This window comes from Grus americana, chromosome Z (assembly GCF_028858705.1).
Source record: "Grus americana isolate bGruAme1 chromosome Z, bGruAme1.mat, whole genome shotgun sequence".
NCBI classification, from domain to species: Eukaryota; Metazoa; Chordata; class Aves; order Gruiformes; family Gruidae; genus Grus; species Grus americana.
Window position 1 is genome coordinate 49598080 of NC_072891.1, and position 17368 is coordinate 49615447.

The 17368-nt window shown below is 37.9% G+C and overlaps 1 protein-coding gene across 13 annotated transcripts in view; it reads left to right on the forward strand.

Moving 5' to 3' along the window:
• Positions 1 to 16791, forward strand: part of SECISBP2 (SECIS binding protein 2) — a 28322-nt gene extending 11531 nt beyond the window's left edge. For all 13 annotated transcript variants that reach the window (XM_054809038.1, XM_054809039.1, XM_054809036.1 and 10 more), the window contains 10 exons: positions 2463 to 2564; positions 4361 to 4480; positions 5681 to 5813; positions 8544 to 8713; positions 10217 to 10355; positions 10947 to 11076; positions 12831 to 13051; positions 13791 to 13945; positions 14369 to 14570; positions 15355 to 16791. In XM_054809038.1, coding sequence (XP_054665013.1) covers positions 2463 to 2564; positions 4361 to 4480; positions 5681 to 5813; positions 8544 to 8713; positions 10217 to 10355; positions 10947 to 11076; positions 12831 to 13051; positions 13791 to 13945; positions 14369 to 14570; positions 15355 to 15464 — 1482 coding nt within the window. In that variant the 3' untranslated portion in view covers positions 15465 to 16791. The remainder of the gene's footprint in view (positions 1 to 2462; positions 2565 to 4360; positions 4481 to 5680; positions 5814 to 8543; positions 8714 to 10216; positions 10356 to 10946; positions 11077 to 12830; positions 13052 to 13790; positions 13946 to 14368; positions 14571 to 15354) is intronic.
• The last annotated feature ends 577 nt before the right edge of the window (positions 16792 to 17368 follow it).

Here is a 17368-nt window from a genome sequence, read left to right on the forward strand (position 1 = left end):
CACTGCTTACATTCTGATTGCTAGTTGCACAGTGGGTTTGGGTTTTTTTTCCAAATTCATTAGCTGTAACATGCATATTAGTATTTTGATGCTTCTATGTATCCGTATCATGAAGGCTTTAGACTCTCTCACAGTAGAGAATTGTTGAATGGTCCATGGTTTAACAGTGCTTCATTGAAAGCCTAGTATTGTACAGCACTGCGTGCTGATTTATATGTCTGATCTAGTGTACATAATGTTCAGTCTGTGAAATGACAGCATAAAGAAGCCTTCCTGGCTATCTTCTGTTCTGTAGATTTTAACATGGAACCCAGAGCAGAAATGTGGCTACACGTTCTTTTCATTGTGTGGTTCGTTGTCCTGGAACAGCACAAGAGGTGACTGTTTCCAGACCCCTCTTTTAGAGAATTGTGGGTAGAATCAAAGATCGGCAGATTCTTTCCCTCAGCAGAATATCCCCATTTTTACTATATACTACCATACAATGTCTGACCTGTGAATGATTTCTCATCTAAACAGAGGAAGAATGGCAGGAGTCATGGAAAATAGTAGGAAGGTAATGGGACTATTGAAGACAAAAACAGGAGAAAAAATGGCATAGAATCATGGAACAGGACATAGGCATTGCACTGAAATCTGTGATGTGGCTGCAGCATCTGTTGTGGCAGTGGGGGGCAGCATTCAGACCCTCCTGGTTTTTTGGGAATGCTTGTGTGCTCATCAGTTTGAAAAATGGGTGAGGTGTTTGTATGATGCTCTTGAAATAGAAAAGCATGGGAGGATCATACACATTGAACTTCTGGGCACCCAGGAGATTTAAGAAGGTTCTTCTATGTGCAGCAGCTCACTGGAGCAATATATTGGATTGCTTATTAGTTTTATAAAACTCATTAATTTATAGACACTGCTAATGAGCATAAATGGATACATTTGGGCAAAAGTAATCCTGTTTTTTCCATACATAGTGATAGGCCCTGAGCTAGGTATTTTCCCTGAGGGGAAAAAAATTGAAGCTGCTCTTAATAATCAAGTCAGTGCTGGCAGTACTGGTCAAACATGCAAACAGTGCTGGGAATTATTAGGAAGGTAGAAAATAAAATGGATTATGACAATACATAAATCCAGGACATGTCCAATCTAAGTACAGTGTGGATTTTGTTTTCTTGTGTTTCCCCCACTCCTTAAAAAAATACACATGCTTGAACTAAAAAACATAGAGAAAAGGCTCCAGAAATAATCAAAGGTATGAAGCAATTTCTGTAGGAGGCAAGACTGAATAAACTAGGACTTCTCAGTCTGTAAAACAGATGGCTAAGTGGGAATCGGAAGTGACAAGGAAATAAAAAGGAAATTATTTGATCTTTCTCCTAATGTTGCTTGATTTCCTCTGGTTCTTATAGGTGATGAGTTAAAAGCAAATATAAGGAGGTGTCAAATCATACTGAGTGCTAGATTTTATTTACTCGTTTTGCTACAGGATGTTGCAAATACCAGAAATTTATTTGAATTCAAGAAGTGATTGGACAGATTGAAATAAAAATGTATGCTAGTGATAGCTATTTAAATGCCAGGGTACTACCTCTGGTTCAGCATTTCTCTGACCTGGAAGAGTATGTTTATGAAACATTTTTCCCTTTCTTGCAGTCATATTTTGGCACACTTCCAAACTTCTTTAAAAATAGTTCATTGAGTGAGGTGTGTCCGTCCTTATGCTAGAGCTTCCTGGTTTGGGCTGTTTAAGCCGTTCAGGCTGCAGAAGAAGTGTTGGTGTGTTCAGTAGTATTGTATCACAGCTAAAAAGGCCTCTCAAAGTGGGAGGAGGAGAAGTTGAATGAAAACCAAGCTGGTGGATCAGGATCATTATGACTGAGATAGTGGATAGGTGACTAGTGTAGAGCAAGTTCCAGCCTGTCTGCGCTTAGTTAATCTGGAGTCTGGATAATGTATCCTCTGCTAATAAAATTTACTCTTGTGTCTAAGACTACATAATCACTTGAGTGATTTATCTGTTTATTTCCATACTGTAGTCAAGAGTTATTACCCTTTTGCCTGCCCTTTTTGTTCTTCACTACTCACATGTTTAAGGCAGAATTGCACAGCTGGAGACTGTATTGGAAGAAGAGGGAAGTTGTTTGCAAGGCTGTTAAATGATCTGAAAAACACTCCTTTAGGAGCCATTTACTTCTAATTATTTGTATCAGCTGACAGCAATAACAAGCTGCTGTTGGAAGCATTTCTTTTGTAAGCTCTTTCAGCCCTGAATTAGCTGACTCATAGATGATTAACCATTGCAGTGCTGATTACATAGTTGATGTCACTGTGCTTGACTACTTAATTTTTGTACAGTGAAACAAATCATGGTGAATGTTTGATAAGCAGGGAGAAAATTGTTTGAATGTAGGAAAATCAGTTTTGAGAATATGGACTTGATAGTTCTTATAAAATCATCTTCTGATTTATAGGATGCTGAGGAGTTTCCTGATCTGGCAGCTGCTTCTGATAGGCGAAACAGGCTAGGATCTCAGAAATCATCGTTTACTCCTGCTGGCAGAAAGCAGCCTGAAGTAAGTAATCATATGACATTATGTGAATGTTAAGAAAATAAGCAGGAAAAGACTGCAAGGTTTAAGTGAGACTAAAGGTGGGATTCTTTTGACTAAATGTAGGTGCTTATGATGTGGGGCTTTGCCCCTGGCAGTTCCCTTAAATACTCTGTGGATAGTGAAGAGCTACTCACTGTATTCAGTAGATTCATGTCATTCCAAAGGAGATACCTTTTTGGTCTCTGAACGGCTGCCTAAACTCTGAGCTACTAATTTCTGTATAGGCACCTCTGTTGTGGACACTCAAAGTAAATTGAGATGAATTGTGTTTATGTAGGTTTTTTTCCTACAGGTAGTGTTCTAGTTTAGTTTTGTATTTCATAAAAATAATGCTAAGACTCTTTCAATTTCTGCCTTTGTTATTTGTTCATTTAATCAAATTTCAGGGGCATCTGAACAGTGTAATACTTTGTTCTCAAGCTGTGCAAGGGGAAGAATTTGAGTCTAACATCAATTATAAATCCAAGCTATTTTTTTTCTTCCCTGACTGAAATCAATCCCAAGAATTAATTTGGAAATTCATTCAATATGGGAATGAATCCCAAACATAAGTCACAAGGATTGGAAATACATTTGCTCTTGAAAAGCAAATAAATAATAAAGATAATATTCCAGGTTTCTGTTTCTTTGAAACTAGTTTTGCTGCTAGAAATTTTTGTGCTTGGTTTTGTTTCACTGTGAATATTAATAGTTTAAAAGAAACCCCACAAACCAGAACACAAACCCCCAAAACCCTTGTTTGCTTTGTTTGAGGCAGTAAATTGCGTTGACAGGGAGCGGTGAGCAGCAAAAAAACACAGTAATTGCTCAAACCAGATTTGTTATAAAGTACAATAGAGACATGCACCTCAAACGAGAGAAAACTTTTAGCTTCGTAGGCGTAAGTGGGATATAACCTCTCAAAGCTTACCAAGTTGTAGGGACGTGATCATTAAGCCAATCACACTTTTCTGTAACAATATTTGGAGCTGAAGCTGCCTTGCTTTTTTTGTCTTGCAAATCTGCAAAAGAGAAGGAAATCATGAGTCTACGTAAGTAGTATAGCAGCCAGCAATTGATCACACTTTTAGAAGGCCATGATAAGGTCTCCCTGGAGCCTTCTCCAGGTTGAACGACCCCAGCTCTCGCAGCCTGTCTTCATAGCAGAGGTGCTCCAGCCCTCTGACCATTTTTTGTGGGCCTCATCTGGATCTGCTCTGACAGGTCCATGTATTTCTTGTGCTGGGGACCCCAGAACTGCACACAGTACTCCAGGTGGGGACACGCAAGAGCAGAGTGGAGGGGCAGAATCACCTCCCTCGATCTGCTGGTCACACTTTTTACACAGCCCAGGATAGAATTGGCTTTCTGGGCTGCGAGTGCACATTGCTAGCTCGTGTCCAGTTTTTCATCCACCAGTTACCCCCCAAGTCCTTCTCTGCAGGTCTGCTCTCAATCCCTTCATCCCCCGCCTGTATTGATATTGAGGATTGCCCCAACCCAGGTCCAGAACCTTGCGCTTGGCCTTGTTGAACTACCTGAGGTTCACACAGACTCACTCCTCAAGCCTGTCAAGGTCACTCTGGATGGCATCCCTTTCCTGAAGTGTATCAACTGTACTACTCAGCTTGGTGTCATTTGCAAACTTGTTGAGGGTGCACTCAATCCCACTGTCTATGTTCCATTTGAATTTAATATCATCTTCACTTTACCCTTTTCCATGTGTCTTTAAATATTTTCTCTTCTTCCTTGTCACCTTTTGTCTCTAAATTTCAAAGATCCAACTCCCCGAAGAGCCTTGGGATAGTCGGTCTCCCACGCTGGATGGAACTCCCAAGGTGGATGGACTGTCAGGGAAGCAAGCTTCGTATTCTATAATAGAAAGAAAGAAAATGCAGGTAAATGAATTCATGTTTGAAAGGTTTACAATTCAAAATTACAACAGAAATTAGCATATTTAAATCTAAGACTAAGTCCAAGCTCATCTGCGATTGTATTCGTACTTTGTCATTCATACTTTGAGATAAGTGACAAGATCCTCTTGATTGGAAGCACTCAGTGGTAGTAGTTGCTAGCCCCCAGTTTGTGATACAGTGTTTAGGGAAAGATACTAGCTTTTCATGAATGTTTGTGAGTTTCAGATATCAGGAACTTTTCTTTCACCTGTCTTATTTGATCATGGCACAAATCTAGTCCAAACTGATTGTCTTAAGGAGTAGGCAACCTCTTAAAAGTGGTCTGCCAGATTATGACAAGGAGGCAAAGAGACCCACTTAGCTTGAGGCAAGGAGGAGAAATACAGAGCAACAGGGAGGTCAGTAAGTAGTTCCGTGTTGGTGAGAGGGTTCTGGCACAGCCCTGATGCAAGATGAGATCCTAGGCTCAGGAGGAGGAGGTCACATTCCTTAACCCTATTGTAACAGAAGCTATAAGGAATTGATCCTCCAGGATAAGACTTCTAAAAATACAAAATCTGTGAGTCATTTCCTTAGCGTGTTCTGCCATTGTAGTTTGCCCTTTTGTAGTCTTTGCTAGACTATTCATTTGTAATCTTTTTAGAGTCTGAATCATTAAATGTGGTGCCAAGCGTGGGATGCCGCTTTTGCCTTCTCTTCAAAGCAGACAGAAAGATTACTGCTTATGAGAAGGTGGTGCTTAGAGATGATGACCTCGCTTTTTAATAAGGCATTGAAGATAATGATATATATGCACATTGCAATCACATACCCTGGAAGATTCAGGGAGTAGTTTTTCTGTACTTTTAACAAAGCTTTCAATTCTGATCAGCCTTTTTTCTTTTTCAAAGGTAGGTGTCAGTCTGACCAAAGTGGGAGCCTGACATAAAGCACCTCCTTTATTGAAGACTTTATATTTTTATGCTTTATTCCAGTAGCTATTCAAAAGTTATTTGAACTGTTTCTGATTTTTTTTTTATTTTTCACATTAAAGTTGGTGTGTATTTAAAGATCAAAATATTGTCGTTGAATCAAGTTAAAAATCAAAAGTATCGTGGATGAAAATGTTAAGAATGTATTACATACCATACACTTCATGTTCTGAAATGGAGTCCATTACTAATTGGTACTGAACTTGTTCAGGACACATCCAGGAGCAGTGGTAAGAAGAGTCAAATTCCCGTTCAGTTGGATTTGGGGGGCATGCTGGCAGTCTTGGAGCAGAAGCAGCAAACAGAGAAATCAAAACAGTCTTCTAAACCTGTGGTGTTTTCAGGTATTGGTTATGATGAAATTTCCTTTCTTTCACCTTGAGTTGCTTTTAAGTATTCAAAAGTTAAATGTAGACTGATTTTGGAGCTGTAATGATCTCTGAATGTGCAGGCGGGAGCACAGTTCACAAAATAGAAGAGAAAATGAAGATTCTTTTAAAAAAAATTTAAAAAGCATGGCAATCTGAATTGCTTGGAGGAAGACTTGGGGGAAAAAATCTTCAGGACAATGATTTGTGAAAGAATACCTTGCATAAATATGAGAGGTGATTGAAATTTAGCTTTGTTGAAAATACTAACGTTTGTAGAGGTTTTTGCTCTGTCTTAAATACACGTTGCTGTTGTGATCTGAATCTGCAGGAGGGGGCTACACAGCAACAAAGGCTTTCTTAAGCTCCTCTGATACTAGAAATCCTAGAGCTGTAACTTGAGAGAAGAACCTCCTTTGCAGCACAGGGGTTATGAGAGTCAATCAGCCCAAGCCAAAGGATGAGTTCTGCCATGCCTGATAATTGTAAAATAATTGCTGTTAATGAAATGCTAGCTTTTGGTGATGAAGAGAATCTTTCAGAACTTGTGGATGCATAACCAGGAAGCTGAAACAAATAGCTCAATGTCTTTTTCCATTGTAGGTCAAAACTTAGTCTTGGCTATGTTAGTGCAGTATATTTTGCAAAAAGAAGCATAATGGTTGCTAGAATTTAATGATGTTAAAATTGCTCTCCTTATTTCAGTAAAGAATTTTTTAAAAAATTATTTCAGAAAGAGACCTAATCACGAGAGAATTAATCATACAATGTTTAATATGATAGCTGAGCTTTTAAATAAAAAGCTCAAAATACCAAGCATCGATGAGATTTTTTTCCTTCAATTACTGAGAGAACTTATAACATGCTTTTTAAAATTCTTTTTCTGCAATTGGTCTCTTTTTTTCATTTGAGTCAGTCAACCTCAATGCTGTAGAGGTGCTAATAACCACTTTTGTTTCTATAAAACTATACAGTGCATGGATTGGCAAGTAAATAGTAGAGCACAAAGTTACAGATCACGATACCTGTTTTCTAATATTAAATTGCCTGTGTCTGAATCTGCTGCAGAAGGGAAATTGATGTGTCATGTTCATATCCTGGAAGTATAAGGCAGATGTTACTCAGCTTTATACTTCTTTTTTTAACATTCAGTGCACCCAATAAATTCGTGTGTACCAAAATGTAATGTTGGTTTGTGAAGTGGAATTGTGCTGACCTCTGTAACCAGAAGAGGAGCACAGTGAACAAGATGGGCAAGGAGTGTGACTGCAGACAAAGTTATTTTATTCCACATACTACTTCATTTGGTAAATAACATGGATGGAACCACATAGCAAAGCAGTAATTATCACCTGCTGTAGGTGAACCTGCTTTAGCAGAGGGGTTGGACTAGATGATCTTCATGGGTCCCTTCCAAGCCCTGCCATTCTGTCATTCTGTAACCTGAATTTAAATTACGTTTTGGAAATGCATCAATCGTGCAAAATGACACAAAGTGTTAAAGCGATCACGTTCAGGAACATGAACATGGGAACCCTGTGAATTTGAAAGGAAGAGGTGATATACACAGTGAAGGAAATATCATGTGTCTGCAGGATGTATACCTATGTATTGCTTCAAATCCAGTTTCAGTTCTTGTACCCACCTATGCTGACATATACTGCACAACATTCTTGGCAGTGTTCTCAATTTGCCTTTGTTACACAGAGCCAAAAAAGAGAAGTTGTGGTGTAGCAGTTTTATGAAGTAAACTCTTTATGCTAATAGTACTGAAGGTGGTGTTGGAGGATCAGCATAGAAATACTTTGGAAGCAGTAAATGAAGATGGCTTAAGACAAGCTGCCAAACGCTTTGGGTGTTTTTTAGGGGAGAAAGGTTGCCTGAGGTGTAAAGGTGTCAAGCTCATTCCACTAATACTTAGGTCATTCTTTTCATTGACTTGCTAATGTAACCTGGTTTATATTGCAGGTAACTGAAGTTTGACAAAATGCTCTCACAGGATACAGCAGTCCCTACTGATAGCAGTTGCAAAGGGAGTGTAGTTTTCAGGGTGTGAGGTCATGGTTTGGAAGGACCAGGTTCAGTGACTTGGCCAGTCATTTAAAGCTTCTGTGCTCTAAACCCTCTGAAAAATGCAAGTAAAGTAGACATCTCCTGAGAGCTCTGCTGGTTAAGCAAAAGAGACTTAGCTGTAGCTTTGCATTACTCATTACCCATCTGCAAATGAACTTCATCCAATTTCATTAAGGTGTAACAAATGGTAGGAGGAAATGCTCCAGATTATTTACAGCAATTAAATCTAAAATCTCTAATACAGCAACTCAGTGTTTATCTTAACATAGTACAGAATCTCTGAGGGAGGAAATACCATTACCGTGAAACATGGAGACTCCTGAAGGTTTACCAAGCCGGCATGGCATGGTGTTGAAGGTAACTTGGAGCAACACAGTGTTTTCCCAAATTCTGCTTTTGAGAGCTCAGGGATAGAGCTTGTGATTCGAGTTGTATAATAAAAGCAGAGCACATGTGAGTCTTCTGGGAGGAGTATCTTTATTAAATAACATTGTTTAATGACACAGGAATAGCAACACAACACAAATTTAATATGTGTATACTAGTCCTAATCCAGTCATTAAACTTGCATTGGAATCTAGTTTAGGTGTTTGTTACAGTTGTCTGATGCAGACTTTTTTTTTTTAATCTCAGTTGGTGGTGCCATACCATTGCTTTCTAAAGAACCTGCTACAGCCACAAAAAGTTACCGGTTGAACCAAGGAAAGATGCCTCATAACCCTTTGGATTCCAGCGCTCCTTTGGTGAAGAAAGGGAAACAGAGAGAAGTCCCTAAAGCAAAGAGACCAACACCTCTTAAAAAGGTGCTCATATTTTTACCTGAAATAGTAAAATATAGGCTAATGTATCTTCAGTGTTACTCTGCAAGTCTGTTAAACCTTCTGGTATGGAGATCTGCATCTCAGCAGCCACTTGTCTAAATTCAATTTTAGCTTTCCTTGGTTTAAAAAGGGGGCGGGGGGGAAGAAGAGGGGATTCTTGCTAAATAGCATATACAAATTCCCCCAAAATGTATTTTCTTACATAAATCATTTGATAGCTGAAGAAGTGCCGCTACAAAAGTGTCCACACATCATTGGTACAGGGCGACATCCAAAGAAATTTTATTTGTTTTGGACAAGATATGTTTGTTTGCAGGACTGGGGAGAATGGATAACACAAAAGTAGAATCTAATGTTTCTATGCTTTTCAAAGGCAGAACTTCAGCTGATTCTGCAGTAGCTAGTGCTAGATCCACCTGGTGATTTCTCTTGTAACTTACCTCTCTGCCTATTCACGTTGCTTCCTATCATGTCTTCTATACAGAGCATTTTGAGATACCACTCCATTGCTAGGTCACTTTTTGGTCTAGAGAATTCTCCTGGGGCTAGTGAAGGTAGTTTAGTGGCCATTCTGTGCTGCTTAATTGAATTTGAGAACTACACAATATAAACAACATACAACAAACTCTGGGGGTGATACTAATTACTGTGTCTTCTGGCTGTTCTATCTTCATGCCATGTATTTTCCAAAGTAGGTTTGAGGAGACAAAGATTGCTTCGTGTAATTAATGTCTGTGTTCTGAGTATGGTAGGGACCTTATTTTTCTTCTTTGTTCATCTTTGACAAATGCAAATGGAGACATTTACTTTTGCAATTAGATTCTGTGGTGTATTAATTACAATTTTTGGGTAGATTAGTTGAGCTGGTGGTCATATATACAATAACTGCTTCTTAGTAGCTATGAAAGCAGAAAGGAAGATGAGTTTCAGGAAACTGATTATTGCTTTCACCTATGATAGCATGTTAGGATCCAACACAATGTCCTGTGTTCCTTCTGCGTACCATATGGCTTAGCTATCCATTCTCTTTTTGTTCAACTAGCAAATTCAGAGACAGCATTGTATTAGACTGACTCATGATTTTTAACAGGGGAATAAGGGGGAAGAGTATTTGTGCATATATATATGTACTTGAGTGTGTGGCTGAATTGCTACAAATTGATAGTCTGAAGAAGAAAAGTAAAGAGGGAGACTTTTTCACCTGCTTCTCTTCATTGAAGCAATTTCACTTTAACCTTAGTGCCTGTGTAGTTGTTGATCCCTGGTAATTATTTTCTCCATCCAGACACTGGTAATCAAGGAAAAGTCCTTTTCTATGTAGAGTAGGGGATATCTTTTCTTCTTTTCATGGGCAAATTAAAAAAAAAATGTTGTAAACTTTGAATGATAGTGCCAAACTTCTGTATGTAAACACTTGGTGAGAGAAACTGCTGTGTTATCTATGTGACATTGAATTGATTTGTTTTTTATATGTGTATATTTTAGATTATTCTGAAAGAAAGAGAACAACGAAAACAGCAACACCTGTTAGAACAGACAGCAGTACCAAAAGATGAAGATAATGTTTGTCAGTCTGGAGAAAACATTACTGAAGATAAATTGCTTCTTCAGGATAGTCAAGCAGGTATCTTTCAAGAGAAGGCTATAATGCAGTATGTAGATGGAGATTTGAGATTGAGCACGCTTAGTACTTTCAAGAATATGTACTAAATATTGCCAGATGAAAACTTCAGAACTTTGTAAGATTCAGCTTGGGCTTATCTAGAGTATAGTGTGCCAAAGCTGATAGTAAATCGTCTTGGTGTTTGGCTGGGATAGAGCTAATTTTCACAAGAAGCTGGGAGAGGGGATGCAGCCAGGACAGCTGACCCAAACTAGCCAGAGGGATATTCCATACCCTATGCTGTCACACTCAGTATATAAGGGAGGGGAGCTGGCTGGGGAGGAGGGATTGCTGCTTGGGGATGGGCTAGGCATCGCGTTCCGGGCAGTGAGCAAATTGTGTTGTGTATCACTTGCTTAGTATATTCTGTTACAAGTATTGCTGTTGTTTCCTCTTCCTTTGCTGTCCCAGTAGACTGTCCTTATCCCAACCCACGAGTTTTACCTTTTTCTTTTCCTCCCCATCCCACCAGAGGAGGAGGAAGGAGATCTATATATCCTCGTGTCTTTTTTGGTCTGTCTTTTCATTGAAATATTTTTATTTACATGATAGCTGTTCCTGTAACACAAGTTGCTGAAGGGCTTCTGGAGAACACAGGGATCAAGGAATCTACAGAAGGTTCTGTGACATCGAAGCAGCTAACGTCCAGTCTTCCAAAAATCCATAGTAGGAAGTTTAGAGAGTGAGTATTGATTTTATTGATGTCTGTTTTTCCACAATACCACCAGTATGGCTTTTTTCAAACAAGATACTGCAGTTGCTTTCTGTGCAACACTAATTGGAGTTTAGACTGAAGGTTCTAAAATTTTTTTCAGTTTTTCTGTAAGGTGACACACAAACAAACAATTAAATTATATCCAGGGAAATAGTCTGTACGTTGTTGTAATTTTTACTTCAAAATGCGTGTTCCTTGAAGGAAAAAAACAGATCAGGAATTCATTAGAAGCTAAGGAAGGAAAAGGAGCTGCTGTTAAAGTGTAAGTACCTTATTTTAAATAAATGGAGTATCAGCTTAATATTTAAGAAAGAGTGGTACATCTTACTTACCTTTAGTGCGTTCTTTTGTTTTCTGCTGCCAGACCAAATGCCAAAAATTTAAAGAATGAGACTAGCCGGATGACATTTTCATGTTGTGGCTAGGTGAAGAAATAAAATTTATGGGTTGTTATGTGCAAACACTTTCAGTTTTATTTAAGCAGATGTTTCCTTATAAAAGAAGAAATAGCCATTACTGTATTTGAAGAGGTCAGAGATGCAGTCATGACAGTTTAAAACAGTCACTTTTAGGTAACCAGTATTTTAACTTTTAGTCATCTTTCCATAAAGGGACCACTGTGCTTTTGTGCAATTCCTGTTATCATAAAGGTTAATATTGATACAGCCATTCTTTATCTTCCTGATGCTAATTTAAATTTTAATTGCATTAAAAAATACTTAATTTGTGTCTATGTAACACTGTTTTACTGAAAGCACAGTTCGTGTTGAATACGTAGCAGGCAACTCAGTTCTACCTATTATAGGATGTAGAGCACTCAGCAAAGCTTAGAATATTTTGTGTCTTTAGATTTTCAGTGTTTCAGTAGACTTATTTTTGAGACCTAGAGAAATCAACTGGAAATAGTAAATAAAAACTCTTGTAACTTAAATAGAATTTTGAGATAAATGTATCTCTTAAGATGCTGGATAGATCTCTTCTCATATTCTTATGTGAATTTGCCACTTGGCATCTTTCTGTTGACTGTGCAGTTGAGATATCTTTAGTTTTTCTCTTTAAGGCCCTTCTTTACTGAATGATTCTTTGTGTAAAAGATGGGGGAAAAATAATTTAGAACCCTGATCTTTCCCAGGGAATACTAGAAAGATGAAGTACATCCATTTTTACTTTTTCCTCATGAGCACCACAAGGCTGTAGTCTGATAAGTGAAATAGGATAGGATGACAGACAAAAAATATGAACCTGGAGAGGAAAAATTTGATCCAGATTTCCATCTTTGTTTTAAGTAGCCTTGTATTTATAGAAATAAATAGGAATTTTTTTACTTTGGTTGCTGTACTTTGATTTGTATTGGTCAAAATAAATGCCCTCAGAAAAGTGGTTCAATAGAAAAACATATGTGTATATATACTTACTGGTATAAAACATATATAGAGAGAGGGGTTTATTGTACATGTGTGTATGTATTTTTAGTATAGTTTGATATAGGAGCCAGACACCAGAAGTAACAAAACTCTCTGTAAGTTCTCAGCCACCAAAAAAAATCTTAAGTAAATTTTTGTTTTCACGTATGTAACAACTGTGTTTGGAGTGGAAATAGAAAAAAAGACAAAGACATAGAATAGAAGGTTAAATGTTTATATTTTACCTATTTCACTTACATATGTGTTACATATTTGTAATTTTAGGGTTTTTAACATTTAATTGATTCTTTTTTCCAGTTATTGCAGCCAGGTACTTAGTAAAGAAGTTGACAGTTGTGTGACAGATCTCTTAAAAGAACTCGTTCGTTTCCAAGATCGCTTGTATCAGAAAGACCCAGTAAAGGCCAAGATAAAACGCAGGCTTGTTATGGGTCTTAGAGAAGTTTTGAAACATCTGAAGCTGAAAAAACTGAAATGTGTCATCATATCTCCTAACTGTGAAAAGATTCAGTCAAAGGGTAAATAATTTTTTTTTTAAAAATGTTTGTTTAATAAAAGAAATGTTAAAAAGCAGCCTCACTATACTGGCAGCGGCATTATTATTGGAGGAACTTTCCTGAGTAACTTTTGAAATCCAGTCATACAAAGATGCCTTCCTCCTTCAGATTGTTTACGGCTGTGCAGCTGAAGTGTGAGCCGAGTCAAGACTGTCTGGGGTGGGGGAAGTTACCTCGAACTAGGGTCTGTTTCTTACCGATTTGCAGTGCAGCTGCACAAAAGGTTGCACTGGCACAGCTGAGAAGAGACAAAGATTACTGGTGCCAGCTGTGCTGCCACAAGAAGTCTTGCTATATCACTGTCTTTTAGGCCACAGATTGACAGTAAGTTGTCAGTGGTAGTTTAAATTTTTTTTTGATTACTGCCATTACTTTTGATTAACTTTTGAATAATTTCTTAGCAGCTGGGTCCTTTTTTTAATACTGTATTAGACTATGCTACGCACATAACTAAATATGGAATAGTAGCAGTCTAAGGATACTGCTAATTAAGAACTAAGACAAAAATTGGCAAATTCTCCTTTGAAAATGGAGATCCAATGGTGTTAGCGAGATCCCTGTATTATTTCAGATAAACTCTTCTAATTTGAAAATACACCCATAATCTCAGGGTATTTTTTGCCATCTTTATCAGTATTGTCCTTCAGTTATAATCACCTTGAATAGTGTCATTCTTTGCTAATTCTATTGTCTGCTCCAGGTGGGTTGGATGAGACTCTACACAACATTATTGACTGCGCCTGTGAACAGAATATCCCGTTTGTTTTTGCCCTTAATCGCAAGGCCCTAGGGCGCTGTGTGAACAAAGCAGTGCCTGTGAGTGTGGTGGGAATTTTTAGCTATGATGGGGCTCAGGTAAGCTGAGATACCTAGGTTCATGTATTTGTTTAGCTTTACTTTCTACCTGTAAGGGAAAAAAAATATTCTGACTTTAAGGTTTTGTTTGTTTGTTTTGCTTTTGCACACTTAGACTGTTATCCCAGGTCAGTGGCTTACACAAAAAATTGATTTTAGAAGTACAGCCACTCAGTGCTGTTCAGAAAAGTAGTTTGGCCATCTCTTTCTAACATCCTCTCCATCTAGACCTCTTCTCAAAATCTTTTTTCTAAGATAATTGGAGTTTTTATAAATGCTTATAAATCGCTTTTCATGTCTTTATACATGCTTTTATATGTGAACATTTATGTTCTGAATAAGGAATATTCATTACAGATTTTCATGGATATGTTAAAACTTCCTGTATGATTTAAGCTCTACTAATATTTTATATTTCCATAGGACCATTTTCATAGAATGGTACAACTGACAACAGAGGCCAGGAAGGCCTACAAAGATATGATAGCAGCTTTAGAGGAAGAAGCTGAAGGAGGACTTAGACAAACCCAATCCACCATCTTAACCACTGAATACGAAAAAAATGGCTTACCAGAAACTGGTAAAACGTCTTCCAAGGACTCGGATGAGGATGTACCAAATTACAGTGAGTATTTCCTGACCTGTTTTTGGTTCAGTTTTCATTCAAAGTGCTCTTCAGTTCCACCATTTGCACTGAAACAAATGACACCTGACCCTGCAGTGGTTAGTAAGAGGGGGGAAATTCTGCTTTTCTGTGATTTCCTTCTGCCGCACTAACTTTATAAACCTGAGGTCAGCTCTTGCTGAGAAAGTCTTAGAGAAAATTCCTCTGAAATCCACTGATGGCAGGCAGTACTCACTCCTTTGTCCAAGGAGGTTTAACAGAGCTCCTTATTATTTCTATTTGTTACAAAGTCTTCGTAAGGTTTTTTTCTAGAAGTGCATACTCTGTAACTACGGTGGACTTAATTTTTGTATTGAAGCCTGTTTGAGATGCATCTTCCTGTCCAAAAGTAAAAGCCTGCCACTTCTAGAAAGACATTCCTCTAGCCGTGCTCATACAGTCACCTATACACTAGGCAACTTAAAACTTCTTTGAAAGTTTTGAAAACTTCTGAGGTTTTTAAAAGTTGGATACACCTTCAGAGTTAGCCTTGTTTGAGTAGGGGGCTGGACACAAGGACTTCAATGGATCCCATCATTCCTAAAGTATTCTTGCACGTGTCATCTGATGTCGCATGATGTACATGGCAACACATCTCTGTGCCAACTTACCTCAGCACTTACTTTGAGGAGGAGGTAGAAAATCAGTGTGACTTTTCATTTTAAGTTTTTCCTCAAGTATTATAGAGTAACCTGTTTGTGGTTTTGTTTGTTTGTTTTGTTTTTTTTATTCTAATATTCTCTAGTTAAAATCTGGAAGAGAAAACTTGAAGAAGAGTATAACCCATATGCACTGGAACTGGAAAGGAGTGCAGCTGCTGGCATGGTGATAGTGAATTCGGAAGAGCATCAGTAAAAAAGCCCAATAGAATTGGATCAGCAAATTTTTATTTTTAGACCCCCTAGGAAGAGAGTAGCAAAATAAACTAATGTAATAAATATTGGAAGTCAGCTAAGTAAACTGTTCTGAACGCCTTTAAGCAAAATACACACTGGAGCACATGAGGCACTGACTAATGCTTTTATGTTCTATGTATTTGGCTGATTACTGACAACAGCAAATTGCCTTTGCCCCGAACCACTTGAGCTGGCTTGGCATACTTTAAGGGTTTGATGGACTAGCATTGATTTGTTAGTGATACAATATACCAAGAGAACTTTGCTAGAAAGATAATTTTTTGGGGAAGAGATTCCATGAGCCAGAAGTCTGGGGCCTATGGGGAGTTGCTTTTTATTTTTAACTCTTTTTAAAAAAACTGGTTTTTGAGTGTAGGTTTAGTTTTGTTTTTTTCTTCTAAATAAACCTGCTCAGGTGGGCAAGCTGGCATCAATGTCACTTTCTTCCAGTCAGCAAGAAATTAATTCAGGGCAGGCAGCTTCTTTGAAACAAATTAAGGAAAGCCATGATGACAAAGTTCCCAGTTAGCTGTCCTGTGTAGTATTGTCGTCTTCTGGGATCATACAGCATGTGTAAAGGAGAGAGCATGGACTACAAAAGTCTGAAATTCCTGAAGTAAAAAATGCTCTGTTTAGAAATTTTATGAAGTTGATTAAACGTACAACAATGATGTTTCTGCTGCTACTGAGACTAGTTTATCATAGGTCCTGCTTTGAAGATAGAGGATGTTTAAGGACAGCAAATGTGCCAGCCTGCTATGCTATCTGTAACTTCTCCATGCTGACTGACTCCTCATTCCTTCAGTTTGGAGTTGTGTCAGTGTATATATGTAAGACTTTCTGATCAATTTCAGTTTATATCTAAGGTAGAGAAAATGAATGTTTTATAGGAAATAGATTTTATTTCCTATAGGAAATGTTAAAAAGAAAATGTGCTTATGATGGTGGTGGAGCACCTTAGTGGGAATGTCCTATATAAATACCGTTGTTTACAAGTTGCAGATGTAAGAGGACAAGCCTAAAGAAAGTAATTGGAGGATGCACATGTAACTTGTCAGCTGTTCTGAAAGGTGATAATAGATGCCGTGTGCTGCTGCCAGCGTCTCTGAAGTGCGTCTGTAAGTGCTTCACTACATTGAACATTTGTAGTGCAATACTTTGGAAAGTAGCTGCCTTGTGAAGTTAGAAATGATATGAAAACTTTAAATAATTTTGGAATTCAAACAATTTTGTAGAATGTAAATTGTATAAAATCTGTTACAATATATTGATTCTATGAAGTATGATTGTGACTTCAGTAGACTCTTCGGGTGGGCACTTGATACTTGAAATGTCATTTCTGAGGAAGAACATTGGTAAGGGAAGCCCAAAATGCATGGTTGGTCACTTGTTATGATGATGATCTTTTTGTATTAGTTTCTTATAATTTTAAATGGAAATTGAGGGTGAAAGATCCCAGTGATGAAAGATGGTTTTGGCCAGCAGATATCCTTGAGCCAGAGGTAAGTTGTGATTTATTTGTACTTGTGCCACTTTGATACACATCTAAAACTCTGAAACTGCTGAACCTCATCTGTGCATGGAATGGGGACCAGTTGGTGAAGATCACATTAACAGCTTTGGGGTTTTTTTGGGGGGGCATATTTTCTACTTTGTCTTACTGTAGAAGAGCATGAAAAGTTACTTTGGAAACATTACAGGTTGTTCAAAGTCTTAGGGAGTTATTTCCTGTTCTTAGAATGTAGCAAAAAAAATTCACTATAAGGGGTTACAGCTGTGTTCACTAATTCTGTTACAGAGATGCTTTTTCACAAAGTTGACCTAAACAAAAAAATCTGGCAATCTACTGTTTGCAGTACTTTG